The sequence below is a fragment of the Pan troglodytes genome, chromosome 1 (genome assembly GCF_028858775.2).
Source record: "Pan troglodytes isolate AG18354 chromosome 1, NHGRI_mPanTro3-v2.0_pri, whole genome shotgun sequence".
In the NCBI taxonomy this organism is placed as follows: Eukaryota; Metazoa; Chordata; class Mammalia; order Primates; family Hominidae; genus Pan; species Pan troglodytes.
Window position 1 is genome coordinate 93981840 of NC_072398.2, and position 26154 is coordinate 94007993.

The 26154-nt window shown below is 57.1% G+C and overlaps 3 protein-coding genes, 1 long non-coding RNA gene and 1 other non-coding gene across 43 annotated transcripts; 2 read left to right on the forward strand and 3 right to left on the reverse strand.

Moving 5' to 3' along the window:
- Nucleotides 1-5206, reverse strand: MTX1 (metaxin 1). 2 transcript variants are annotated; one of them, XM_016928669.4, is made up of 8 exons: nt 4483-5206; nt 3400-3469; nt 3188-3267; nt 1596-1688; nt 1248-1430; nt 1045-1121; nt 430-584; nt 1-337 (listed from the first exon to the last, which is right to left on the reverse strand). In XM_016928669.4, exons 1-8 carry the CDS (start codon nt 5008-5010, stop codon nt 123-125), a joined length of 1401 nt encoding a protein of 466 aa, XP_016784158.3. In that variant the 5' UTR covers nt 5011-5206; the 3' UTR covers nt 1-122. The 2 variants fall into 2 exon arrangements, with proteins under 2 accessions (XP_016784158.3, XP_063668796.1); XM_063812726.1 differs by lacking the exon at nt 1596-1688.
- THBS3 (thrombospondin 3) lies at nt 4637-18259 on the forward strand. 26 transcript variants are annotated; one of them, XM_063812692.1, is made up of 24 exons: nt 4637-4909; nt 7005-7102; nt 7418-7624; nt 8508-8764; nt 8867-8969; nt 10302-10328; nt 10536-10618; nt 10704-10755; nt 10881-11029; nt 11440-11580; nt 11807-11884; nt 12272-12424; nt 12637-12747; nt 12837-12944; nt 13231-13390; nt 13728-13846; nt 13985-14037; nt 15241-15434; nt 15623-15801; nt 15915-15963; nt 16184-16380; nt 16630-16802; nt 17721-17860; nt 17948-18259. In XM_063812692.1, exons 3-24 carry the CDS (start codon nt 7453-7455, stop codon nt 18004-18006), a joined length of 2757 nt encoding a protein of 918 aa, XP_063668762.1. In that variant the 5' UTR covers nt 4637-4909; nt 7005-7102; nt 7418-7452; the 3' UTR covers nt 18007-18259. The 26 variants fall into 26 exon arrangements, 23 of the variants coding, with proteins under 23 accessions (XP_063668762.1, XP_063668759.1, XP_063668763.1 ...); XM_063812689.1 differs by lacking the exon at nt 7005-7102 and having other exon boundaries at nt 4638-4909; XM_001154764.7 differs by lacking the exons at nt 4637-4909; nt 7005-7102 and adding an exon at nt 5828-6017.
- Nucleotides 8335-17706, reverse strand: LOC129137874 (uncharacterized). 2 transcript variants are annotated; one of them, XR_010157874.1, is made up of 13 exons: nt 17144-17706; nt 16565-16992; nt 15879-16008; nt 15225-15440; nt 13530-13669; nt 13015-13141; nt 11956-12122; nt 11739-11808; nt 11415-11510; nt 10570-10718; nt 10223-10398; nt 9077-9163; nt 8335-8789 (listed from the first exon to the last, which is right to left on the reverse strand). It is a non-coding gene; the product is annotated as an uncharacterized LOC129137874 (long non-coding RNA). The 2 variants fall into 2 exon arrangements; XR_010157873.1 differs by having other exon boundaries at nt 11956-12462.
- A 312-nt stretch (nt 18260-18571) lies between the features above and the next one.
- On the reverse strand, nt 18572-18680 carry MIR92B (microRNA mir-92b). The gene has a single exon (NR_106615.1). It is a non-coding gene; the product is annotated as a microRNA mir-92b (primary transcript).
- A 1225-nt stretch (nt 18681-19905) lies between these two features.
- On the forward strand, nt 19906-25309 carry MUC1 (mucin 1, cell surface associated). 12 transcript variants are annotated; one of them, XM_054671927.2, is made up of 8 exons: nt 19906-21065; nt 21568-21668; nt 22815-22937; nt 23037-23092; nt 23242-23378; nt 23524-23645; nt 23726-23875; nt 24924-25309. In XM_054671927.2, the coding sequence occupies exons 1-8, from the start codon at nt 21008-21010 to the stop codon at nt 24996-24998; spliced, it is 822 nt and encodes a 273-aa protein (XP_054527902.1). In that variant the 5' UTR covers nt 19906-21007; the 3' UTR covers nt 24999-25309. The 12 variants fall into 12 exon arrangements, with proteins under 12 accessions (XP_054527902.1, XP_054527908.1, XP_054527919.1 ...); XM_054671931.2 differs by having other exon boundaries at nt 20443-21065; nt 21577-21668; XM_054671923.2 differs by having other exon boundaries at nt 20892-21065; nt 21541-21668.
- Nucleotides 25310-26154: the final 845 nt, after the last annotated feature.

The window sequence follows — 26154 nt, forward strand, 5'->3', positions numbered from 1 at the left end:
TCAGTGTGAGTGGCTTTATTCTGGGGGGCAGCACCCCGTGTCCGGCTGTACCAACGAGGAGGCACGGGGGCCTCTGGAATGCATGAGAGTAGAAAAACCAGTCTTGGGAGCGTGAGGACAAATCATTCCTCTTCATCCTCCTCAGCCATGCCCAGGGTCCGGGTGCCTGGGGCCCGAGCAGGCGTTGCCCGCTGGATGGAGACAATGCCGCTGAGCAAGGCGTAGCCCACCATGGCTGCCAGTCCTGCCAGCACAGATAGGATCTGGTTCCGGCGCCGGTATGGCTCCTCCTCAGTCTCTGGGCCTGCTGGTGTCTGGCGTTGCGGTGGTACCTCAGCTGAGGGTCAAGGAAGGAAGGTGTGTTAGGAGAACTAGTTCTTGGATCCCTGCCCACTCTCCCCAGGGCTGCCCCTCCCATCTGCCCCTTACCTCCATCCCAGGGGAAGTAGAGACTGAGAATGTGGGTACAATAGGCACAGAGGTTGTGCAGCCCACGCAGGTGGACCTGCAGCTTCCCACTGGGCAGCTTTGCCTGCAGCAGCAGGGCCAAGTAGCTAAAGACGAAGGCATCCAAGGAGGCAGGGCTGGAGCAGAGAGAGAAGGGTGGGATGGAGGAGAACTACTGGGGTAGAAGGGGTAAAGATGGAGCTGGAGGAAGAGTCAGCCTTTGGAGGTGGGCTCTGGGCAGCAGGTGGCCACCAGGGAAGGACAGGACACACAGTTCTAGACTTGGTATGGGGAGAGATCCCCAGGTGGCGCCAGCCTGGCCCTGAATAGGGCTCTATCCCAGGGCTGCATAAAGGGCACATTCAGTGCCCCACAGCTCTTCAGACCCCTCCTGTGCCTGGCTGCCCTCCCACCCTACCCTTTTGTACCTCTGAGAAGGCTCTGGCCCCCACACAGTCACACTGTCACTAGGGCCAGTTTCTATCCCAGGAACCTGCTATCCAGAGCCTGAGCCAGCCCCAGCCCCAGCTTCAGCTGCTCCATATGAACCTGTATCTTCTTCCAAGCCACCCATTACCCTCTTGGAGTCAGACTCACGCATCTCCAAAGAAGAACTTTTGAGAGCCCAGGCGCTGAGAGAGCAGGGTCAGACACTCCCGAGCCTCTCGGTACAGCTGTAGGGGCGACACAGGTAGGCTTGCAGCTGCGGGAACAGTGCCACCTCCCCACCTAAGCACTCCCATTCCTGGCCAGCATCCTTGGGGCTCATCTCATACAATAGCCCCCGGTCTCAGAGCTACCTCCTTCTCCAGCTCTTCCTCGTCCTCAGGCCTATGCTCTCCAGTCAGCAGCTGTAGCCGTTCCATGTACTGCCGCTGCATGCGGCCAGGCAGGAAGAAGTTGAGGGGAAAGGGCATAGCCTCTGCATACCACTTCCGGGTCACTTCGACGTAGTTCTTGGTGTCTATCCAAAAAGTATGTACCTGGATTGGGTGGGCAGGAAGAAACAGGCAGGTCTGAGCCAGTGCACCTGTCTGATTCAAGGTGGGCTTCTGACCCCCATGCTGTCCTGAGCCTGTGTGTGGGTCTGTGTGTTCCCGAACCCTCCCCTGCTGGCCATGGATGCTGGGAGGTCTGGGCACACTCACCAGCACCGGGAGCAACTTCTCCTCCAGGAGAGACATGAAGGCCAGGGTGTCTGCCCCTTGCCGAGCTGACAGATCATAATCAGCATTGTACTTCTGTGGAGGAAATATCCATGGCGTGGACACTGGGGAGCTGCAAGGGCACTTCACCAGGGAGGAAGGAGTCCTGTCTGGTACCCCCCTCACTGGCCTCTGAGTGCAGTGGAGGTACAGCAAGGAACTTTTCCTGCCAAGGCCCCCTTGCCTGGGCCCAGCCAGTAGCCTGTTGCTGTTGGCAAAAAGCCTGGGCCTTGGAGCCTCCTGGCCGTCAAGGTCCAGCGCCCAATGCAGGGAAGGAAGGGAGGCTCCGCCGCAAACTAGGAGCAGCTCCCAGAATTTCCATGGAAAGCTGGAACAACGCCTGCTGACGGCAACTTTCTAACAGTAACTTCCCCGACCCAGACACCACAAAGCTCGCACAACGGAGCTCAGATGCAGGCTAGGACTCGGTCCATGCCTCAGGAACCAGGGAAAGCCATCCTCACACTCCCTGGATCCAGGGAACCCATGCCCAGGGCCCCCCAGCTTGTTCCCTCAGTGCCCAGCTCTTGGCTATTTCTTTCACTTCATTCCATTGCTCAGACACCATTACCACATACACATTCCACCCATACCCCCAGGTCTCAGCCTGCCCTACCTTCCCAGGCTCCAGTCCCTGTTCCTCAGCATCCCCCCTCCACATCCTGAGTAAGCTTTGTCCCCAGATAACCTCTTCAGCATGATCCTTAAATCTCCCTAAGCCTCAGTTTCTCCCCTGTGGAATGGGGGTAAGAATCTCTTTCTCTGAATGCCCCTGTGTTAGGAAATAATTTAGAATACTTTGGAAACTGGAAAAGCTCTGTTCACACCTAAGCAATCAGGGCAGTGGCCTCGGCTCTGCCAGGAACTTTGGCTTTTATCTGGATCCTCTCTTTCCAGGCCTCTCAATTAATTCCCCAGGTCCTTAACCTTTGGGAAATTAGAAATGAGGAAGAGTGTCCCACTTCTGACACTGTGTTCCCTCTTGGAACCTGACCGTCAATGCTAGAACCCTTGGAAAACATGCTGGCCCAGCCCTCTAGTTTTACAAATAAGGGAGTGCACAGCCCTGAGAGGTTACATGGCCTGCCCAAGATCACATAGTCAATGGCAGAGTAAAGAGCATAGCCTAGGCCTCCCCACTCCTCTAGTAATGCTCTTTCATCTTCTCCAACCTGGCTCTAAGCCTTGTCCATCCTGAGCCCCATATCTAGCCCAACCTAGTCCCTGAAAACAGGAAGTGGCCCTTAGAAATCTCTCTCCAGTCCCACCATCAGAGGCCAACTGCTGTCTTCCACTCTCCTTCAGCCTGTGCTCCTCTCCTTCCCTGCCTCACAGTGCCCTAAGTTTCATCTCTTGCCGACAGCTTTAATACATCACAGTGACATTGTGTGTGTCTCTGCCACGAGACTGTTGCTCCTTGATGCTCTGGGTCACCTGCATCTAGCATGGCATATATCTGGTGCTCAATAAATGTGTATTGTATAGAATTGACTGAACTTCTCTCAGTGGCAGCCCCCACTATCCAAGTCACCTACCTCTTTTCGAAGGTGGGTGATGATCTTGTGTGGAACTGAGATGACCTCTCCATGACTGGTCCGAAGGGCAGGCAGAGTTCCTGATATTGAGAGAGAAGTATACCAACCAGACCCTTAGCTGCCTAGTCATACATAGTTGCAACACATTCCTGCCTATTTCTTGCTTCTCCCCTTGTACACACCCTTCCTTACCCCCAAGGGATACTGGGTACCTGAAGGGCTCTGCCAGGGGTTGCTGATCTTGTGTACCTTCAGTGGAGCACCAGTAAATCTGGCATAGGTCTGGAGGGAAGGAAGCAGAAGTCAGAGAGGCAGAGCCATGTCCCCCACAGTGGTATCAAGAAGAGAAATAACATTTATTGAATACCTTATGTGCCATTCCCTATATTTAGTATCTTAGTCTCAAAAAAAAAGGGGGAGTCACTACCATTTCTATTTTACAAATGGACAACACAGGGCTCAGAGAGATTCCGGACATGTCTGTGATTACAGGACAGCCAGGAAAATCCTTTCCTCTATCTCCTCTCTTGCCATCTACCTGGTGAACATCTATCCTCAGAAGCTTTTCCTAACCAGTATCCCTCTTCTTGGAAGCACTGATAATGCCCTTCTCTTTGGCAGTATCTGTGGTCTGTTCCTACTTTAACTTATATGTGAATATTTTATTATATTTATTTGCTTACCTATCTGCCTTTCTGTAAACTCGAAGGGAGGAACCAAATTTTATTCATCTTTGCCTGGCAATGTTTAATATTTGGAAGAAATCTAATAGATCCTCTTTAAAGCAAGGAGTCAATGAATAAATGAAGCAAAGGAAGTCTGATTGCTAAGCTCTTTATACAAAGCCTGGCTGTGAGTCGTTTGGTCTAACAAACAATAGCCTCAGTAAATGCTGTTAAGTGAGGAGGAAGAGGAGAAGGGGGCTGAGGAGAAGGCAGGAATTCCAAGCTAGAGTAGGTCCCTGAGACAGTCCAGCCTAGTAAACCTCCGAATGGAGAAAAAAAATGCCCAAAGAGAAAGGATCTCCGCAAGGTCACACAGCCAGTGAATGGATGAGCAAGGACTAGAACCCATCACCTGAACTCCCAACCAGGCGTCTTTTCATTGCTGCATTAAGCCTAGAAAACTACAGCATAGGGCACTGAGGCCATATCGGCCACGTACGCTCTTTGACTGCCTCAGTTTCTCCCACTGCGCCCGTGCTGAGTAGCCCTGGCAAGGTTTGGATGCTTGGCTAGTTCGGCCCCCTCCCCAGTCATCAGGGCACAGCAGAGGGCGCCGGCGCCACCCCTCACCAGCACGGCCAGGCTGTCCAGGTCCACTGACGGCAGCCCCCAGCCCCCTGACCAGCAGAACAGCTCCATGGGCGCCGCCATCTTGCCCACCCTCTGTCCCGGAAACACTTCCTTGTGTGCTTCTGCCCTCCCCTGCCTGGGCCCGCCCCCCGCCACCGCCCCTCCGATCGTTGCGGTCAGGGGGCCTGGGGAGATCCCCGGGGAGGCGAGGCTTCTTCTGGCCCGACTGGCAGCTGAACTGCGGGGGACTGGGCCGCGGGCCTCGGGGGAGGGCGGCCGCCGGCCCATCCAGAGGTGGCCCACGTAGCGGGACAGCGCTGTCGGCCCGGCGCGCCTCGGAGAGTCACGGCGCCTCGGCCAAGTGGAGCCCCGAACCCCTGAAGGCGCGGCAGGCTCTGGAGAGCGGGGTCTTGTGCGCCTGGGCCAGGTCTGGGGGCTCTTGCCAAACTGCACGTGGCCTGTACTGCTCCAGGGCCCCTTGGGGCTCGTCCCCGAGCGGGGACTGCGGGGGGGTCCCCCGAGCAGCATGTTTTCCACAGCGCGTTATGTTTGGAGCGGGCCCTGCGCCGCCTGTCGCCATGGAAACAAAACAGGGGCGGTGGCGGCGGCCGGAGCGGAGGCCGGGCTGGGGCTTGGGTGGGGGAGGGGAAGAGAGGCTCGCAGGCTGTCGCTTAGGTGACGGGAACTCAGGCGCCCCTCTGCTTCATCCGGGTCACGGCCCGTCCGCTAGTACCCACAGTTTTCCACAGTCTGGTCCTTGGCTCCTCGCCTGTACCCCTGGTCTTCTGCGCCTGTCCCTGGTGTCCCTTTCCTCTTTTTTGGTTTCTTCACTCTGACCTCACTGACCACTGCTTTAGAGTCTCCCTTCAGTTCCCGTCAGACGCTTCCAGACTCCCAAGCTTTCCTAGGAATGAGGGAAAATGGAGAAACAGGCACTTGTCAGGGGACCCCCCACCCTAATAAAGAGCACTTGCTCCGCCAGAACAGCAAAATTCATGCCATGTGGGCATCCCTGGGCACTATAGCAAGCTAGTTGCGGCCACTCCCTTGGCATCCTTTCCTGCCAGCTGTGGAATAATGCCCACTGTCTAGCACTGCCCCTGCCAGGGGTTCTTGCCTTCCACAATCGTGGCTTCCAGAAAACAGTGGCATTCGGTAGCGCTGTGTGCCGAGACCCCCAACAATGATGACTGCGGAGAGGGAGGCACCTGGGGGAGGATCATTAGGGAGAGGTAGAAAGCAGGGAGGCCTCCAGGATTCTTTCCCAGTGCCCCTGGTTCCCAGAGCTGATGATGCCTCCAGGGTGATTGGCAGCTCTTTGTTTCAGCCCCCCCTCACCCGCCTGCTGGCCCCCCCTCCAACTCTGTCCCTCCGCCCCCCGGCTCCTGCTCTCTCCGCCTAGCCTTTTCCCCTCCCAGCTGCCTGCCTGCCAGGGGTAGTGAGCCGGCTGAGAGGCATGGAGACGCAGGAACTTCGGGGGGCCCTGGCTCTTCTCCTCCTTTGCTTTTTCGCATCTGCCAGTCAGGATCTGCAGGGTAAGCCTGTCTCCATCCTCTTAGACCGCTCTCTGCCTCTTCCCCATTTGCCCTCAGCCCAAGTAGCAGAGAACATGTGGGCAAGGGGAGAGGCGAAGAGTCCAGAAATTGAGCCAGAGGAAAACTTCAGACTGCCTAGAGTTGGTGAAATTATGGCCTGGTGGAGAGGAGTGGGCACCGGAGAGTAGTGGGGGAGTTGGAACAGGACAGGGTCAGGCATGAGGCCAGGGCAGAGGACTCAGGAACTGGATGCTCAGGCTGCCTGGCTGGGGTGGTTCCTGAGCATCTGTAGGCACCCTAGGGTCTGGGAGAGCAGCCTGAAGGTGGGCGTACTGTAGGTCCCTGGGCTTCGTCCCCCTGGGCTCCTGGCTGCCCAAGGACAGGGCGGGGGTGGGGACCAAGAAGCCTGGGCTCTCCCGGAGGTCTGGTGGTGGGATGGGCCGATGGATGTGGGAGAGGTAGCTGGAGCAGATGACACAGGCATAGATTCTTTACTGGCTGGAGGGAAAACCACAGATTGGCCAGGACACAGGAGGCAAAGGAGCTGGGTCCTACATTCCCGTGGGAGATAGCCCAGATGGTGGGAGGGTCAGAGTCCTCAGTGGGCAGCTCTTCTTATCCAGAGCGAGTGTGCTGCGCCCCTAGGATGGGAGGAGGGGAACTAGGGTGTGGAACGAGCCAAACCCAGGAGTGGAGAGAGAAGCTGCCTCCCATTTCTACGTTGTGGACACCAGGTGCCACTCCTGTGGGGGATCAGCACAGCATCTCCTTTGCGCCACCTGGTGGGGGCATCTCAAATTTGCGGGGTGCTGTTTCTGTGTTTCCAAGTGAGTCTCAAACCTGCAGGTTCCCGGAAGGTAGTAATAGGCAATAATGGGGAAAGGAAGGCACAGTGCCTCTGTCCTCTGAGAGCAACAAGGGTTGAGGTTTTTTTTTTTTTGTTTTCGTTTTGTTTTTTTGAGATGGAGTTTCACTCTTGTTGCCCAGGCTGGAGTGCAATGGCGCGATCTCGGCTCACTGCAACCTCCACCTCCCAGGTTCAAGCGAGTCTCCTGCCTCAGCCTCCTGAGTAGCTGGGATTACAGGTGCCCGCCACCACGCCCGGCTAGGTGGTTTTTTTTTTTCTTTTTTGTTGTTGTTGTTTTTGTATTTTTAGTAGACACGGGGTTTCACCGTGTTGGCCAGGCTGGTCTCGAACTCCTGACCTTAGGCGATCCACCTGCCTCAACCTCCCAAAGTGTTGGGATTACAGGTGCGAGCCACCATGCCCAGCCAAGGGTTGAATTTTGAGGTGACTAACGCTGCCTGGTGGTGGGGGTAGGGGGTGATGTGGGCTCGGGGGAGGGCATACCTTAGCATTTGATCCCATTCTCTAACCTTGATAACCCCTGCCTGACCAGTAATTGACCTGCTGACTGTGGGCGAGTCTCGGCAGATGATAGCTGTGGCAGAGAAGATCCGGACAGCCTTGCTCACTGCTGGGGACATCTACCTCTTATCCACCTTCCGCCTGCCCCCCAAGCAGGGTGGTGTCCTCTTTGGCCTCTATTCTCGCCAAGACAACACTCGATGGCTGGAGGCCTCTGTTGTAGGCAAGATCAACAAAGGTGACTGGTGGGCATCTCCTTTCTTGCAATGGTGACCTCCTTAAGCACTCTCCCTCATCCCTACTTCCCAAGTGCTTCCTCATTCTCCTTGGCCTCCACTAGGGACCAAGGTCCCATCAGGCTGTGCCCAGACATCAGGGGCACCTGGTATGGGGTGCTTATAAGGTGCTTTAGGAGCCCATGTACCAAACAATAGGGTGAGGCTTGAGTCCTGATATTTATAGGGATGGGAGGTTGTACTTGGGGATGCCTGGAAGGAGGGTGAGGCATGTCTCTGTGCCTCAGTGGTGATACAGAAAGGTCTTTCAGATCCCTGGAACAGGTCAGTGGCCACAAAACCAGCTGTCACCCTAGGAGAGGATACAGTCATCTGATACCAATGAAGACTAAGAAAGTATTTGTCTCTAAACCAATTATTTTTTTAAATGGAGTCTTGCTTTGTCACCTAGGCTGGAGTGCAGTGGTACAATCTCAGCTCACTGCAACCTCTGCCTCCTGGGTTCAAGCAATTCTCCTATCTCAGCCTCCTGAGTAGCTGGGACTACAGGTGCCCACCACCATGCCTGGCTAACTTTTGTATTTTTAGTAGAAACAGGGTTTCACCATGTTGACCAGGCTGTTCTCGAACTCCTGACCTCAAATGATCTGCCCACCTTGGCCTTCTAAAGTGCTGGGATTACAGGTGTGAGCCACCGTGCCTGGCCTCTAAACCAATTTCAAAAACATTTATTGTGTACCTATTAAATACAAGGTGTTGAGAGCCACATAGTAGAATTAGGGATAGGGGCCCTAGAGATGTGGTATCTAGCAGAGTTGATCCAAGGCTCAGCTGGGAGGCAGGGGGTGGGGGATAGCGCCCATATTGATCTCCCCTCCTGGGCAGTACTGGTGCGATACCAGCGGGAGGATGGCAAAGTCCACGCCGTGAACCTACAGCAAGCGGGCCTGGCTGATGGGCGCACACACACAGTTCTCCTGCGACTCCGAGGTCCCTCCAGACCCAGCCCTGCCCTACATCTCTACGTGGACTGCAAACTGGGTGACCAACATGCAGGCCTTCCAGCACTGGCCCCCATTCCTCCAGCGGAGGTCGATGGGCTGGAGATTAGGACTGGACAGAAGGCGTATTTGAGGATGCAGGTGAGCCAGGAGGAGCCTCTGAGTTCTGTGGAAATAGAGTTTGCACCAGCTGGGGAAGGGGTTGGTAGACCTTCCCACCTTACTCTGCTGCTATCCCCCCAGGGCTTTGTGGAATCTATGAAAATTATTCTGGGTGGGTCCATGGCCCGGGTAGGAGCCCTGAGTGAGTGTCCATTCCAAGGGGACGAGTCCATCCACAGTGCAGGTAACACAGAGACTTGTTTGCTGACATTGGACCACGGATCCTGTGGCCTTTGGTGACTCCTGTCTTCTTGATCTCCCTCTCCCTTAAAACCCATTCCTTTGGCTCACCTGTTTCTAGGGTTTCTAACCCTGTTATTCCAAATCTTTCACCTGACTCCACAATCTCCAATACGCCCATCTGAGAAAAAAAGCAACCTAAAAGAAGAATTGGTTAATTGCTTGGCCTTGGCTGACCAAGAGATACTGGTCTCGAGTATTTTTTTTTTTTGGTGATGGAGTCTTGTCCTGTTGCCCAGGCCGGAGTGCAGTGGTGCAATCTGGGTCACTGCAGTCTCCACCTCCTGGATTCAAGTGATTCTCCTGCCTCAGCCTCCCAAGTAGCTGGGATTACAGGCGCCCTCCACCATGCCTAGCTAATTTTTGCATTTTTAGTAGAGATGGGGTTTCACCACATTGGCCAGGCTGGTCTCAAACACCTAATCTCAAGTGATGCACCCACGTCGGCCTCTCAAAGTGCTGGGATTACTGGCGTAAGCCACCGCGCCCGGCCTGGTCTCGAGTCTTTTATAGTTCTCACTGGCAGCTGTCACCAGCAATTTCTCTGAGTGTTGCCCATCTGCCTGGTCTCTCTGACAGGGATGTTCAGAAGCTCTCACCTAAATAAAAGACCCACCTTTCCCAGATATTTGAGGGAGAGCTCTTGAAGAAGGGAATGGGATGGCTGGGTGTGGTGGCTCACACCTGTAATCCCAGCACTTTGGGAGGCTGAGGTGGGCTGATCCCTCAAGGTCAGGAGTTCAAGACCAGCCTGGCCAACGCTGTGAAACCTCCTCTCTACTAAAAAATACAAAAAATTAGCTGGGCATGGTGGTGGGCACCTGTAGTCCCAGCTACTTGGGAGGCGGAGGCAGGAGAGTTGTTTGAACCTGGGAGGTGGAGGTTGTGGTGAGCAGAGATCACGCCACTGCATTCTAGCCTGGGCAACAGAGCAAGACTCCGACTCAAAAAAAAAAAAAACAAAAAACAAAAAACGGGGATATACTGGGGCCCTGGCCCTGCTTTGGGTCCATCCCTTCTGCTACTACCATGCCTAGGAACCAGGAGGATTTGGGTTTTAACTTCCTGTGAAGCAACTCCCTTAGAGGGCCTTTTGCCCCATAGAAGGAGCTGGCACTGCTTGTCTGCCAGCTCTGCCCTCCCAGCATCCAGCACCCCATCTTTATTCTGGGGCTCCAGCCCTGTCCCTGTCCTCACCTTCCTTCCTTCTTCTCACCAACCAGGCCTCTCTTCACTTCACCTCACCCCTCTGACTATGTTTTCTTCTCCTCTCCAGTGACCAATGCACTGCACTCCATTCTAGGTGAGTAGGCCACACTGAAGCGGAAGCGGGGAGCGGGGAGGAGGCCCCAGGCTCTGGCAGCTGCCTGAAACTAAGTCCTCTTCAGTCAGGAATGTAGTAGGGTTAAAGGCAGGGGTGGGCAGCCGTGGCAGGTACTGGCTTATTGCCCATGGAGGGCCCAGGACTGGTGCTCCAGTACTGAGCCCCTCACACCCTGGGTCCCGACAGGGGAGCAGACCAAGGCGCTGGTCACCCAACTCACCCTCTTCAACCAGATCCTGGTGGAGCTGCGGGATGATATACGAGACCAGGTTTGGGTGGGCTGGCGAAGGGTGGCACTGATTCTGGGGTAGGGTGGCAGATGTCAAGTGCTGACTCCTCCCCATCCTTCTCCAGGTGAAGGAAATGTCCCTGATCCGAAACACCATTATGGAGTGTCAGGTGTGCGGTGAGTGGGAGAGCAGGGGAGGCTCCACATGACTGTGCCACGTTCCCCACCCAATGGCTTTGGCTTTCCCTTCTGGTGGCTTAAATAGTGACCACCGGGTAGCTCTGACTGTGTCCACCCCTCAGGCTTCCATGAGCAGCGTTCCCACTGCAGCCCCAATCCCTGCTTCCGAGGTGTGGACTGCATGGAAGTGTACGAGTACCCAGGCTACCGCTGTGGGCCCTGCCCCCCTGGCCTGCAGGGCAACGGCACCCACTGCAGTGACATCAATGAGGTGGGGGAGGGCAGAGCCCAGAAGGGTACAGAAAACTGGGGTGAGGATGTCAGGAGGCGCCCAAGAGGGTGGGATAAATGCTGGTCCGGAGGAGAGGAATCTGGAGTTTAGGAGAGGTCAGAGGCAAGAGAAATGCAAGATGGGAGAGACAGAAGGCCTGGGGCAAAGACTGAAGGCCATATAGGGAAGGAGCTGGGGAAACTGCAGGGGAGGCTTGAGATGGCGACCAGTGGCATGGGGAGGGAGAGAGGGAACCCCGAGGGAAGCGGGGTGGGGACCAGGAGCACAAGGCAGTTGTGTGGGGAGAGCTGCACAAAGGGGAGACCTGGAGCAATGGTTCCTGGATCACAGGCAGGGACCTGAGTTTCCCAGAGGGCGGCCTGACCTCTGCCTTCTCATCTGGTCCCCAGTGTGCTCACGCTGACCCCTGTTTCCCGGGCTCCAGCTGCATCAACACCATGCCCGGCTTCCACTGTGAGGCCTGTCCTCGAGGGTACAAGGGCACACAGGTGTCTGGTGTGGGCATTGACTATGCCCGGGCCAGCAAACAGGTCAGACTGGGTAGTGTGTGTGGACAAGGGATCTTGGCCTTGTAGAGGCCAGGGGCTTCTGGGTTGGACATGGGACCCTTGTGATGAATGGGACATGGATGGCTTTGCATCGGCTTTGGGTCTGGGCTTAATGTTGATGTTCACAGATAAGGCCATACCAGTGTCCTCTGCTGTATCTGAGGAGACCCACCATAGGTCTGGTTCCACCCAAAGTCTGCCCCTTCAGGTCTGCAATGACATCGATGAATGCAACGATGGCAACAATGGTGGCTGTGACCCAAACTCCATCTGCACCAACACTGTGGTGAGCTGAATATCCTGAGTGTATTCTGGGGTGGTGGGAATGGTAAAACCCCAACCCCCGCCCCTTCTTACCTTCAAATTTCCTGCTGCCTTTCCTCCTCCCCAGGGCACTACACAGATTAGGTGTTCACATGGACTTGGTTTGGAATACTGGTTTGCCTCTTGCTAGCTCTTTGGCAGGTTATTTAACTTTTCTGAGCCTCAGCTTCCTCATCTGAAAACTGAGGCTGTTATCCACCCTGAAAGGTTGTCATGAGAACCTAAAGGAGATACTGATATGCCTGGCATAATTGAGTGCCCAGCCCACACCCCGCAGGTGGAGCAGTGCTGGTCCTGGGTGCCTGGTGGGCTCACCCTCCTTCCTAAGATGCTGCCTCTCCACTCTTAGGGCTCTTTCAAGTGTGGTCCCTGCCGCCTGGGTTTCCTGGGCAACCAGAGCCAGGGCTGCCTCCCAGCCCGGACCTGCCACAGCCCAGCCCACAGCCCCTGCCACATCCATGCTCACTGTGTCTTTGAACGCAATGGTGCAGTGTCCTGCCAGGTGAGCTAGGCTTCAGGCGTGGAAGGAAAAGGGAGGGTCTGGGGAAAGGAGTAGGGCTATGTTTAGGGCCTGGGTTGGGGGCCTTCATAGGAGAGAGGTGGGCCTGGGCCCAGGAACTGTTTGGTGGGGAGAATAGGACCTGAAGCAGGGAAAATAGAGGGAGGAGGGGAGCCAGACCAAACTGCTAGCTCCTACCCTTTGTGTTGCCCTAGTGTAACGTGGGCTGGGCTGGGAATGGGAACGTGTGTGGGACTGACACAGACATCGATGGCTACCCAGACCAAGCACTGCCCTGCATGGACAACAACAAACACTGCAAACAGGTGCAGGGAGCAGGCGGGCAAGGGGGCGTAGTGGGGAGCCCAAGCTGGGTCAGGCCAGAACTCATCCATCCTCTTCCCCTGAACTTTAGGACAACTGCCTTTTGACACCCAACTCTGGGCAGGAAGATGCTGATAATGATGGTGTGGGGGACCAGTGTGATGATGATGCTGATGGGGATGGGATCAAGAATGTTGAGGTGACTCCCAGACTGCCCTGCCCCTTGAAGCTCCTCTCCCCTCCTCCTGTCCTCTCCATGCCTCACTTACCTCATCTGGCAGCTCTCTAGTAAGGGCCCAATACTCCAAATCAGGGAGGCAAAAACCTCGTGCCCAGGACAAGGAGGCTGGGTGGGTGGGACTGTACTGAGCAGTTTGTCCATCACAAGGGTGTGATCTTAGAAAAGGATACAGAGACAAGGTAGGTGCAAGATGACAAGTGATTTAGGGGAGACCTGACCCTTCCCCTCCCACCCCTCTGCCCAGGACAACTGCCGGCTGTTCCCCAACAAAGACCAGCAGAACTCAGATACAGATTCATTTGGTGATGCCTGTGACAATTGCCCCAACGTTCCCAACAATGACCAGAAGGACACAGATGGCAATGGGGAAGGAGATGCCTGTGACAACGACGTGGATGGGGATGGTGCAGGCCTGGGGCTGAAGGGGTGGCTGGGGGACCTGTGAGAATTTGGATCAGGTGGGGATGAAGCAGGGAAGCTAGGAAGTCTCTGTGAAGTAGGGAGGCAGGCTTGTGGACGTTGGCCTGGGTGAGGAGAGATTACCTGCAGCAGATGTCAATAGGAATGTGAGGTAGGGCGTAGCGTTAGGCAGAGTGTGGACTAGAGGGTGAGACAAGAAACAGGCAGATTTCCTGGCCAGTTGTCCTCTGGGTGGGGAGACAAAGTTCAGGACTTTCACCAACCTAGAAGAGAGAATATGGCATGTTCTAGTAACAACCTTGTGCTACCCATGTCTTCTAGGCATCCCCAATGGATTGGACAATTGCCCTAAAGTCCCCAACCCACTACAGACAGACAGGGATGAGGATGGGGTGGGAGATGCTTGCGACAGCTGCCCTGAAATGAGCAATCCTACCCAGGTACAGGGAGATGGTAAGGACAGGGGAGGGATGAGGGTACTGATGGATGAAGCCCCAGCCCTTTGGATGGAAAGTGGTCAGATCACCCTCTTCAGAGTTATCAAGAGGAGATGGTGAGAACAGGTCCCTCTCTCTCAGACAGATGCAGACAGCGACCTGGTGGGGGATGTCTGTGATACTAATGAAGACAGGTAAGGTCTTGGTCAAGAGATGTAAGGTCTTTCTTTTTTTTGTCTTTCTGAGACGGAGTCTTGCTCTGTCACCTAGGCTGGAGTACAGTGGCACGATCTTGGCTCACTGCAACCTCCGTCTCCCAGGGTCAAGTGATTCTCATGCCTCAACCTCCCTGAGTGGCTAGGATTACAGGCGTGTGCTACCAAGCCCAGCTAATTCTTGTATTTTCAGTAGAGACAGGGTTTCACCATGTTGGCCAGGCTGGTCTCGAACTCCTGACCTCAGGTGATCCGCCAGCCTCTGCCTCCCAAAGTGCTGTGATTACAGGTGTGAGCCACTGTGCCAGCGAAATGCAAGGTCTTATAGGGGATATTTTACTTTCCTCTAGTATATCCTTTTTTTTTTTTTTTTTGAGACGGAGTCTTGCTCTGTCGCCCAGGCTGGAGTACAGTGGCGTGATCTCGGCTCACTGCAAGCTCCGCCTCCCGAGTTCACGCCATTCTTCTGCCTCAGCCTCCCAAGTAGCTGGGACTACAGGCGCCTGCCACCACGCCCGGCTAATTTTTTGTGTTTTTAGTAGACACGGGGTTTCACTGTGTTAACCAGGATGGTCTCGATCTCCTGATCTCGTGATTTGCCTGCCTCAGCCTCCCAAAGTGCTGGGATTACAGGCGTGAGCCACCGCGCCCGGCCTCCTTTTTTTTTTTTGAGATGGAGTCTTGCTCTGTCACTCAAGCTGGAGTGCAGTGATATCGGCTCACTGCAACCTCCACCTCCAGGGTTCAAGCGATTTTCCTGCCTCAGCCTCCCAAGTAGCTGGGATTACAGGCGCGTGCTACCAAGCTCAGCTAATTTTTGTATTTTTAGTAGAGACAGGGTTTCATCATGTTGGCCAGGCTGGTCTCGAACTCCTGACCTCAGGTGATCTGCCCGCCTTGGCCTCCCAAAGTACTGGGAATACAGGCATGAGCCACTGTGCCCAGGCCATAGTATATTCTAAATTCCTTCTATGATTTAGCCTTAATTCTCTATTGCTATTGAGCAGGAAGTTATTCTTACAGTCATCCCTCCATTCCTACTGCCAGACCTTCACCTCACCTGGCTGACTGCCAGGGGTCTGATTGTATGGAGAGTAGGCTCCAGAGACTCCCAGGCAGAAGCGAAGGGAAGGACAAGGAGTACCTTTAAATCCTTTATTTGGTACCTGTTCTTCTGATTAGCGATGGGGATGGGCATCAGGACACCAAGGACAACTGCCCACAGCTGCCAAATAGCTCCCAGCTGGACTCTGATAACGATGGACTTGGAGATGAGTGTGATGGGGATGATGACAATGATGGCATCCCAGATTATGTGCCTCCTGGTCCTGATAACTGCCGCCTGGTACCCAATCCCAATCAGAAGGACTCAGATGGTAAGCCTGCGGACCCAGAACACGTTAGACTGGTGTTGCCTTTGCCCAGGTGGAGGCAGCAAGCCCTGTTGGGAAGTGAGGAAGGGCAAGGTGGGGAAAGATGTCAGGAATGCAGGCCCAACAGATGGTATTGTTGCCTAATGGCAGTGGCCAGGGCCTTCCTGAGCACCCAGCCTCACTCTGCCCAGGCAATGGCGTTGGTGATGTGTGTGAGGATGACTTTGACAATGATGCGGTGGTCGACCCCCTGGATGTGTGTCCTGAAAGTGCAGAGGTAACGCTTACGGATTTTCGGGCCTATCAGACCGTCGTCCTGGATCCTGAGGGTGATGCTCAGATTGACCCAAACTGGGTTGTGCTCAACCAGGTAACTCGGGGCAGTGGGCTGGGCAGGTGCTATCAGACAGGGCTACTGGGGCGGGGGGCCTGGGAGGGATAGCACACCTGCATCACAGCTTTTTCTTTACTATACAACCCCAGGGCATGGAAATCGTTCAGACCATGAACAGTGACCCTGGCTTGGCAGTTGGTATGTAAGGGATATGCAGTTCAATCACTTCCAAATGGAGGAATCCTATAGGGGCAGAGGGTAGGGGAGGAAACAGACAGGGAGAATGGGCAAAGTGGCGAGAGAGAAGGCGGTGGCACAAGCTGGCCACATACATAGCAGGCATCCCTTCCCAACTTTACCCCATGATGGGCCGCCAGTAGCTTTGCTGCCCCTGACCTTTATCCCACCCCCACCCCAGGATACACGGCCTTCAATGGTGTGGACTTTGAAGGCACCTTCCATGTGAACACAGTGACTGATGATGACTACGCAGGCTTTCTCTTCAGTTATCAAGACAGTGGCCGCTTCTACGTAGTCATGTGGAAGCAGACCGAGCAGACCTACTGGCAGGCTACACCCTTCCGGGCGGTTGCCCAGCCCGGGCTGCAGCTCAAGGTCCCCAGCTGCTCAGATTCCGCAACCCAGGGCCCTTTCCCAAAGCTCTCCTCTGCAGCCCCAGGGCCTCCCCCACTGCTTGACTGGGAACCCTCTTACCCAGACATCTGGCTTGGAGGCCGGCTCTCTGGGGCCCCAGGGCATTTTCATGACCGCCTTGAATCCCTTTCCCACCTGCACTTACCGACCTGTTGTCTCCCCTCACTCCAGTTCTGCAGTTGACTCACTGTCTTTGCCAATGTCTCCTAGGCAGTGACATCAGTGTCTGGCCCAGGTGAGCACCTCCGAAATGCCCTGTGGCATACTGGCCACACCCCTGATCAGGTACGACTGCTGTGGACAGACCCACGAAATGTGGGCTGGCGGGACAAGACCTCCTATCGCTGGCAGCTTCTGCACCGGCCTCAAGTTGGCTACATTCGGTAAGGAGAGGGGCTGAGCCCACCTGTGGGACTCAGGCCGGGCCTGTCCTTCCTCTTTAGCTGGGATTCACCAGTGACCTCTCCATGGGTGGGAACTGCAGCCACTTCTCTCCATCACCCTTCTCACCATGGACACAAGCACCTATGAGTGATGTTGGTGAAGTCACTCCTCCATGACCCATTTTCCCGTCTGTAAAATGAGGGCATTGGGTTAGATGCCCTTTACAGTTCTCCAGAAGCCTCCAAACCCAGGCCAATCTGTGAAGGGGCACATCACATCTGGTCCCTTAGTTGGTATGACCTGGAACCTGTCTTATCAACCTGGATAGGGATCATCTGACCTGGAAGGGATCATCATTTACAGAAGAGAAAATCAAGGCCCTGACTTCACAGGCCTCGGTTCAGCACTTTGTCCACAACTTTGCATTTCTCTCCAACAAGTAGCCCTAGTTGGTGGAGATGAACAGGAAGGGAGGGGAAATGGGTCTGCTTAGAGGCTGGACTTTCCATGGCCAAGAGCCCAGAGTCCAGGAACCTGGGTTGGTTCCCCTTTAAGGTGCCTGGGGCTGTGGGGTGCCAGGACAGGGGATAAAAGGGGGTGGACTAGAGCCTGGGAAGCGGGTGACTTCACCCCCCAGCCCATTGTGCTTATTGTCATGGCAACCCAATCCTCGCTTGGAATGCGGCTGGTGCTTTGAGATGCAAAAGGAGCCGGACAAAGAGCTAGGGGCCCCAGGCCTGAGAAAAGCACCCCCCTTCCCTCTCCTTCCTGCCTCCCTTTCCCTCCCTCCCTCCCTTCTCTCTCAGGCCTGGTGAGCTCAAGGGGGGCTGGGGAAAAGCAAGGCCCCAGGCATGGTGGCACAGTGCCCACTGGCACCCTAGCACCAATGGATACTCCTATCTTGGAATCCTGGACAGGGTGAAGCTCTATGAGGGACCCCAGCTTGTGGCGGATTCTGGGGTGATCATTGACACATCCATGCGAGGGGGGCGTCTTGGTGTATTCTGCTTCTCCCAAGAAAACATAATTTGGTCCAATCTCCAGTATCGATGCAATGGTGAGGTGGCTGATTGAGATCAACCTAATCCTTCATGCCTTGTGGGAGAGCCACATCCTCTGACCTTACTTATTTCCCCTTCTTCAGACACAGTGCCTGAGGACTTTGAGCCATTCCGGAGGCAGCTGCTCCAGGGAAGGGTGTGAGGAGGAGGCCACCAGATTCAGAATTCAGAATTTTAGACCCTTTGGCCTTGGGGTCCATCCTGGAGACCCTGAGGTCTAAGCTACAGCCCCTCAGCCAACCACAGACCCTTCTCTGGCTCCCAAAAGGAGTTCAGTCCCAGAGGGGTGGTCACCCCACCCTTCAGGAGATGAGAAGTTTTCAAGGGGTATTACTCAGGCACTAACCCCAGGAAAGATGACAGCACATTGCCATAAAGTTTTGGTTGTTTTCTAAGCCAGTGCAACTGCTTATTTTAGGGATTTTCCGGGATAGGGTGGGGAAGTGGAAGGAATCGGCGAGTAGAAGAGAAAGCCTGGGAGGGTGGAAGTTAGGGATCTAGGGGAAGTTTGGCTGATTTGGGGATGCGGATGGGGGAGGTGCTGGATGGAGTTAAGTGAAGGATAGGGTGCCTGAGGGAGGATGCCCGAAGTCCTCCCAGACCCACTTACTCACGGTGGCAGCGGCGACACTCCAGTCTATCAAAGATCCGCCGGGATGGAGAGCCAAGAGGGCGGGGGCTGCCCCGCTAGGGGTAGCGGGGAGGCCGGGGGGCCGGGGGGGCCGGAGGCCGGGACGAGTGCAATATTGGCGGGGGAAAAAACAACACTGCACCGCGTCCCGTCCCTCCCGCCCGCCCGGGGCCCGGGATCCCGCTCCCCACCGCCTGAAGCCGGCCCGACCCGGGAACCCGGGACGCGCTGGGGAGTTGGGTTCACCTTGGAGGCCAGAGAGACTTGGCGCCCGGAAGGCAAAGGGAATGGCAAGGGGGAGGGGGGAGGGAGAACGGGAGTTTGCGGAGTCCCGGAAGGCCGCTTTCCGACGCCCGGGCGTTGCGCGCGCTTGCTCTTTAAGTACTCAGACTGCGCGGCGCGGAGCCGTCGCCATGGTGACGCGTGTCCCAGCAACCGAATTGAATGGCTGTTGCTTGGCAATGCCGGGAGTTGAGGTTTGGGGCCGCCCACCTAGCTACTCGTGTTTTCTCCGGCCTGCGAGTGGGGGGGCTCCCCGCCTCCCCGGCCCGCGCTCCCGGGCGCGCTGACGTCAGATGTCCCCACCCCGCCCAGCGCCTGCCCCAGGGTCTCGCCGCGCACAAAGCTGCGCCTCGGGCGCCGCGCGGCGCGCCGGCGAGAGCGGTGGTCTCTCGCCTGCTGATCTGATGCGCTCCAATCCCGTGCCTCGCCGAAGTGTTTTTAAAGTGTTCTTTCCAACCTGTGTCTGGGGCTGAGAACTGTTTTCTGAATACAGGCGGAACTGCTTCCGTCGGCCTAGAGCGCAGCCTGCGACTGCGGGACCCAAGTTCCACGTGCTGCCGCGGCCTAGGATAGCTTCCTCCCCTCGTGCACTGCTGCCGCACACACCTCTTGGCTGTCGCGCATTACGCACCTCACGTGTGCTTTTGCCCCCCGCTACGTGCCTACCTGTCCCCAATACCACTCTGCTCCCCAAAGGATAGTTCTGTGTCCGTAAATCCCATTCTGTCACCCCACCTACTCTCTGCCCCCCCCCCCCTTTTTTTGTTTTGAGACGGAGTCTTGCTCTGTCGCCCAGGCTGGAGTGCAATGGCGCGATCTCGGCTCACTGCAACCTCCGCCTCCCGGGTTCAAGCGATTCTCCTGCCTCAGCCTCCTGAGTAGCTGGGGTTACAGCGCCCGCCACCACGCTCGGCTAATTTTTGTAGTTTTTAGTAGAGACGAGGTTTCACCATCTTGGCCAGGCTGGTCTTGAACTCCTGACCTTGTGATCCACTCGCCTCGGCCTTCCAAAGTGCTGGGATTACGGGCGTGAGCCACCGCGCCACGCCCGATCTGCCTCTTAAGTACATAACGGCCCACACAGAACGTGTCCAACTCCCCCGCCCACGTTCCAACGTCCTCTCCCACATACCTCGGTGCCCCTTCCACATACCTCAGGACCCCACCCGCTTAGCTCCATTTCCTCCAGACGCCACCACCACGCGTCCCGGAGTGCCCCCTCCTAAAGCTCCCAGCCGTCCACCATGCTGTGCGTTCCTCCCTCCCTGGCCACGGCAGTGACCCTTCTCTCCCGGGCCCTGCTTCCCTCTCGCGGGCTCTCGCTGCCTCACTTAGGCAGCGCTGCCCTTACTCCTCTCCGCCCGGTCCGAGCGGCCCCTCAGCCTGCGCGGCCCAGCCCCGCAAGGCTCCCGGTGACCACTAGAGGGCGGGAGGAGCTCCTGGCCAGTGGTGGAGAGTGGCAAGGAAGGACCCTAGGGTTCATCGGAGCCCAGGTTTACTCCCTTAAGTGGAAATTTCTTCCCCCACTCCCTCCTTGGCTTTCTCCAAGGAGGGAACCCAGGCTGCTGGAAAGTCCGGCTGGGGCGGGGACTGTGGGTTTCAGGGTAGAACTGCGTGTGGAACGGGACAGGGAGCGGTTAGAAGGGTGGGGCTATTCCGGGAAGTGGTGGGGGGAGGGAGCCCAAAACTAGCACCTAGTCCACTCATTATCCAGCCCTCTTATTTCTCGGCCCTGCTCTGCTTCAGTGGACCCGGGGAGGGCGGGGAAGTGGAGTGGGAGACCTAGGAGTGGGCTTCCCGGCCTTGCTGTACAGGACCTCGACCTAGCTGGCTTTGTTCCCCATCCCCACGTTAGTTGTTGCCCTGAGGCTAAAACTAGAGCCCAGGGGCCCCAGGTTCCAGACTGCCCCTCCCCCCTCCCCCCGGAGCCAGGGAGTGGTTGGTGAAAGGGGGAGGCCAGCTGGGGAACAAACGGGTAGTCAGGGGGTTGAGCGATTAGAGCCCTTGTACCCTACCCAGGAATGGTTGGGGAGGAGGAGGAAGAGGTAGGAGGTAGGGGAGGGGGCGGGGTTTTGTCACCTGTCACCTGCTCCGGCTGTGCCTAGGGCGGGCGGGCGGGGAGTGGGGGGACCGGTATAAAGCAGTAGGCGCCTGTGCCCGCTCCACCTCTCAAGCAGCCAGCGCCTGCCTGAGTCTGTTCTGCCCCCTCCCCACCCATTTCACCACCACCATGACACCGGGCATCCAGTCTCCTTTCTTCCTGCTGCTGCTCCTCACAGTGCTTACAGGTGAGGGGCACGAGGTGGGGAGTGGGCTGCCCTGCTTAGGTGGTCTTCTTGGTCTTTCTGTGGGTTTTGCTCCCTGGCAGATGGCACCATGAAGTTAAGGTAAGAATTGCATACAGAGGCTGCCCTGTCTGTGCCAGAAGGAGGGAGAGGCTAAGGAGAGGCTGAGAAGAGTTGCCCCCAACCCTGAGAGTGGGTACCAGGGGCAAGCAAATGTCCTGTAGAGAAGTCTAGGGGGAAGAGAGTAGGGAGAGGGAAGGCTTAAGAGGGGAAGAAATGCAGGGGCCATGAGCCAAGGCCTATGGGCAGAGAGAAGGAGGCTGCTGCAGGGAAGGAGGCGGCCAACCCAGGGGTTACTGAGGCTGCCCACTCCCCAGTCCTCCTGGTATTATTTCTCTGGTGGCCAGAGCTTATATTTTCTTCTTGCTCTTATTTTTCCTTCATAAAGACCCAACCCTATGACTTTAACTTCTTACAGCTACCACAGCCCCTAAACCCGCAACAGTTGTTACAGGTTCTGGTCATGCAAGCTCTGCCCCAGGTGGAGAAAAGGAGACTTCGGCTACCCAAAGAAGTTCAGTGCCCAGCTCTACTGAGAAGAATGCTGTGAGTATGACCAGCAGCGTACTCTCCAGCCACAGCCCCGGTTCAGGCTCCTCCACCACTCAGGGACAGGATGTCACTCTGGCCCCGGCCACGGAACCAGCTTCAGGTTCAGCTGCCACCTGGGGACAGGATGTCACCTCGGTCCCAGTCACCAGGCCAGCCCTGGGCTCCACCACCCCGCCAGCCCACGATGTCACCTCAGCCCCGGACAACAAGCCAGCCCCAGGCTCCACCGCCCCCACAGCCCACGATGTCACCTCGGCCCCGGACACCAGGCCGGCCCCGGGCTCCACCGCCCCCCCAGCCCACGGTGTCACCTCGGCCCCGGACACCAGGCCCGCCCCGGGCTCCACCGCCCCCCCAGCCCACGGTGTCACCTCGGCCCCGGACACCAGGCCGGCCCCGGGCTCCACCGCCCCCCCAGCCCACGGTGTCACCTCGGCCCCGGACACCAGGCCCGCCCCGGGCTCCACCGCCCCCCCAGCCCACGGTGTCACCTCGGCCCCGGACACCAGGCCGGCCCCGGGCTCCACCGCCCCCCCAGCCCACGGTGTCACCTCGGCCCCGGACACCAGGCCCGCCCCGGGCTCCACCGCCCCCCCAGCCCACGGTGTCACCTCGGCCCCGGACACCAGGCCCGCCCCGGGCTCCACCGCCCCCCCAGCCCACGGTGTCACCTCGGCCCCGGACACCAGGCCGGCCCCGGGCTCCACCGCCCCCCCAGCCCACGGTGTCACCTCGGCCCCGGACACCAGGCCGGCCCCGGGCTCCACCGCCCCCCCAGCCCACGGTGTCACCTCGGCCCCGGACACCAGGCCGGCCCTGGGCTCCACCGCCCCCCCAGTCCACGGTGTCACCTCGGCCCCGGACACCAGGCCCGCCTTGGGCTCCACCGCCCCTCCAGTCCACAATGTCACCTCAGCATCAGGCTCTGCATCAGGCTCAGCTTCTACTCTGGTGCACAACGGCACCTCTGCCAGGGCTACCACAACCCCAGCCAGCAAGAGCACTCCATTCTCAATTCCCAGCCACCACTCTGATACTCCTACCACCCTTGCCAGCCATAGCACCAAGACTGATGCCAGTAGCACTCACCATAGCACGGTACCTCCTCTCACCTCCTCCAATCACAGCACTTCTCCCCAGTTGTCTACTGGGGTCTCTTTCTTTTTCCTGTCTTTTCACATTTCAAACCTCCGGTTTAATTCCTCTCTGGAAGATCCCAGCACCGACTACTACCAAGAGCTGCAGAGAGACATTTCTGAAATGGTGAGTATCGGCCTTTCCTTCCCCATGCTCCCCTGAAGCAGCCATCAGAACTGTCCACACCCTTTGCATCAAGCCTGAGTCCTTTCCCTCTCACCCCAGTTTTTGCAGATTTATAAACAAGGGGGTTTTCTGGGCCTCTCCAATATTAAGTTCAGGTACAGTTCTGGGTGTGGACTCAGTGTGGTGGTTGGAGGGTGGGTGGTGGTCATGACCGTAGGGAAGGACTCGTGCACTTAAGGTTGGGGGAAGAGTGCTGAGCCAGAGCTGGGACCCGTGGCTGAAGTGCCCATTTCCCTGTGACCAGGCCAGGATCTGTGGTGGTACAATTGACTCTGGCGTTCCGAGAAGGTACCATCAATGTCCACGACGTGGAGACACAGTTCAATCAGTATAAAACGGAAGCAGCCTCTCGATATAACCTGACGATCTCAGACGTCAGCGGTGAGGCTACTTCCCTGGCTGCAGCCCAGCACCATGCCGGGGCCCCTCTCCTTCCAGTGTCTGGGTCCCCGCTCTTTCCTTAGTGCTGGCAGTGGGAGGGGCGCCTCCTCTGGGAGACTGCCCTGACCACTGCTTTTCCTTTTAGTGAGTGATGTGCCATTTCCTTTCTCTGCCCAGTCTGGGGCTGGGGTGCCAGGCTGGGGCATCGCGCTGCTGGTGCTGGTCTGTGTTCTGGTTGCGCTGGCCATTGTCTATCTCATTGCCTTGGTGAGTGCAGTCCCTGGCCCTGATCAGAGCCCCCCGGTAGAAGGCACTCCATGGCCTGCCATAACCTCCTATCTCCCCAGGCTGTCTGTCAGTGCCGCCGAAAGAACTACGGGCAGCTGGACATCTTTCCAGCCCGGGATACCTACCATCCTATGAGCGAGTACCCCACCTACCACACCCATGGGCGCTATGTGCCCCCTAGCAGTACCGATCGTAGCCCCTATGAGAAGGTGAGATTGGGCCCCACAGGCCAGGGGAAGCAGAGGGTTTGGCTGGGCAAGGATTCTGAAGGGGGTACTTGGAAAACCCAAAGAGCTTGGAAGAGGTGAGAAGTGGCGTGAAGTGAGCAGGGGAGGGCCTGGCAAGGATGGGGGGCAGAGGTCAGAGGAGTTTTGGGGGACAGGCCTGGGAGGAGACTATGGAAGAAAGGGGCCCTCAAGAGGGAGTGGCCCCACTGCCAGAATTCCTAAAAGATCATTGGCCGTCCACATTCATGCTGGCTGGCGCTGGCTGAACTGGTGCCACCGTGGCAGTTTTGTTTTGTTTTGCTTTTTTGCACCCAGAGGCAAAATGGGTGGAGCACTATGCCCAGGGGAGCCCTTCCTGAGGAGTCCCAGGGGTGAGCCTCTGTGCCCCTAATCATCTCCTAGGAATGGAGGGTAGACCGAGAAAGGCTGGCATAGGGGGAGGTTTCCCAGGTAGAAGAAGAAGTGTCAGCAGACCAGGTGAGCGTGGGTGCCAGTGGGGTTCTTGGGAGCTTCAAGGAAGCAAGGAACGCTCCCTCCTTCCTCTCCTGGTCTTTCTCTATGGGACCTAGTAAATAATTACTGCAGCCACCTGAGGCTGGAAAACCACTCCAGGTGGGGGAGGAGAGAGTTTAGTTTTCTTGCTCCTATTTTCCTCCTCCTGGAGACCTCCCTCTCGGCTTTACAAAGACACAGATACACCCCGCCCCCAACACACACACACACACACACACACACACACACACACACACACACACACACACACACACACACCTCCTTAGGCTGGAACAGCAGAGAATGGAGGGACAAGGGGGCTGATTAGAGCCAAGGAGAGGGAGTGAAGGAGAGCAGAGGGAGGAGGGCAGCCCTGTTTACAGTCACCTGGCTGGTGGGGTGGCAGGTGCTCTCTCTGAATTAACCCTTTGAGAGCTGGCCAGGACTCTGGACTGATTACCCCAGCCTGGGGTGGCATCCAGGGGCTCTAGGAGGTACCTTCTGCTCCTCACCCTGGATCTCTTTTCCTTTCACCCAGGTTTCTGCAGGTAATGGTGGCAGCAGCCTCTCTTACACAAACCCAGCAGTGGCAGCCACTTCTGCCAACTTGTAGGGGCATGTCGCCCGCTGAGCTGAGTGGCCAGCCAGTGCCATTCCACTCCACTCAGGTTCTTCAGGGCCAGAGCCCCTGCACCCTGTTTGGGCTGGTGAGCTGGGAGTTCAGGTGGGCTGCTCACAGCCTCCTTCAGAGGCCCCACCAATTTCTCGGACACTTCTCAGCGTGTGGAAGCTCATGTGGGCCCCTGAGGGCTCATGCCTGGGAAGTGTTGTGGTGGGGGCTCCCAGGAGGACTGGCCCAGAGAGCCCTGAGATAGCGGGGAACCTGAACTGGACTGAATAAAACGTGGTCTCCCACTGCGCCAACTTCTGATCTTTCATCTGTGACCCGTGGGCAGCAGGGCGGTCAGAATGTGTGTGAGGGGGCTGGGGGAGGAGACAGGGAGGCCAGGAGGCAGTAAGGAGCGAGTTTGTTTGAGAAGCAGGAGATGTGAGGAGGAGGTGACATTGGGGAGTAGGGGTGGCCTGAGGAGCCACCTCTGGCTAACCCTGGCAGCACAAGAGGAAGGAGGAAACGAAACCCAGGCGGGCTTTGGAGGGCTAGCGTGACTGGGCTCCGTGACTGAGCTCTGTGTGCCAGTGGCTCTCCCCTCTCCTCGCCTGGCCCACGCCCTCCTTGCCCCCTGGCATGGTGCCCCCCAGGTGGCTCTATTCTTAGCTGTCCGGGTGTGAAGTAAATCCTTGGGCAGTGATAACAGCCCAGAGTCAACAGGGTTGAGATAAGCAGAGGCTGGGTCAGATCCGGGCGCTGGCACCAGGCCCAGCCCCCTCCCTGACCCCGGCTGCCCCACCAGCCTGCTGCCCCTGGGGTGGGCTCCACAACACCCTGGGAATGGGGAAGTGGTTCTGGTTCCCTGACCCCTTTGGGCCCAGGCACGTTGCCTGTCCCCTCAACCGCATTCCCCCAGGGCCTGGTGCTGCAGGCCTGGAAGCCCTGATTGGGGCCTGCCACCAGCAGCCAGAGAGCTATGTCCCCTGGCAGCTGTGATGGGCTCAGGCCGGGCCAGGACACGTGTGGCAGGAGGCTTAGAGCACCTGGCCTGGGGCCTTCCTCTCTCAGGCACCAGATCCATTGGTTGCTCCTGCCTAGAACCACAGCCTAGCACACGGCTCCCTCCCGCCTACCACACCCAGCACAGAAACTAACAGGA

Bases quoted from the DNA above. Each gene is read 5' to 3' on its own strand.
- MUC1 (XM_054671918.2), top strand. From the start codon at position 21,008: ATGACACCGGGCATCCAGTCTCCTTTCTTCCTGCTGCTGCTCCTCACA. The intron at 21,066-21,540 runs GTGAGGGGCACG...AACTTCTTACAG, and splicing joins GCTCCTCACAGTGCTTACAG to CTACCACAGCCCCTAAACCC. The intron at 22,938-23,036 runs GTGAGTATCGGC...CTCTCACCCCAG, and splicing joins AGAGAGACATTTCTGAAATG to TTTTTGCAGATTTATAAACA.
- THBS3 (XM_054671810.2), top strand. From the start codon at position 6,595: ATGGTGGGAGGGTCAGAGTCCTCAGTGGGCAGCTCTTCTTATCCAGAG. The intron at 11,030-11,439 runs GTGGGGGAGGGC...TCTGGTCCCCAG, and splicing joins ACTGCAGTGACATCAATGAG to TGTGCTCACGCTGACCCCTG. The intron at 15,802-15,914 runs GTAACTCGGGGC...ATACAACCCCAG, and splicing joins ACTGGGTTGTGCTCAACCAG to GGCATGGAAATCGTTCAGAC.
- MTX1 (XM_016928669.4), bottom strand. From the start codon at position 5,010: ATGCTGCTCGGGGGACCCCCCCGCAGTCCCCGCTCGGGGACGAGCCCC. The intron at 3,268-3,399 runs GTACCCAGTATC...TCTCAATATCAG, and splicing joins CCCCTGGCAGAGCCCTTCAG to GAACTCTGCCTGCCCTTCGG. The intron at 338-429 runs GTAAGGGGCAGA...CTTGACCCTCAG, and splicing joins CTACTTCCCCTGGGATGGAG to CTGAGGTACCACCGCAACGC.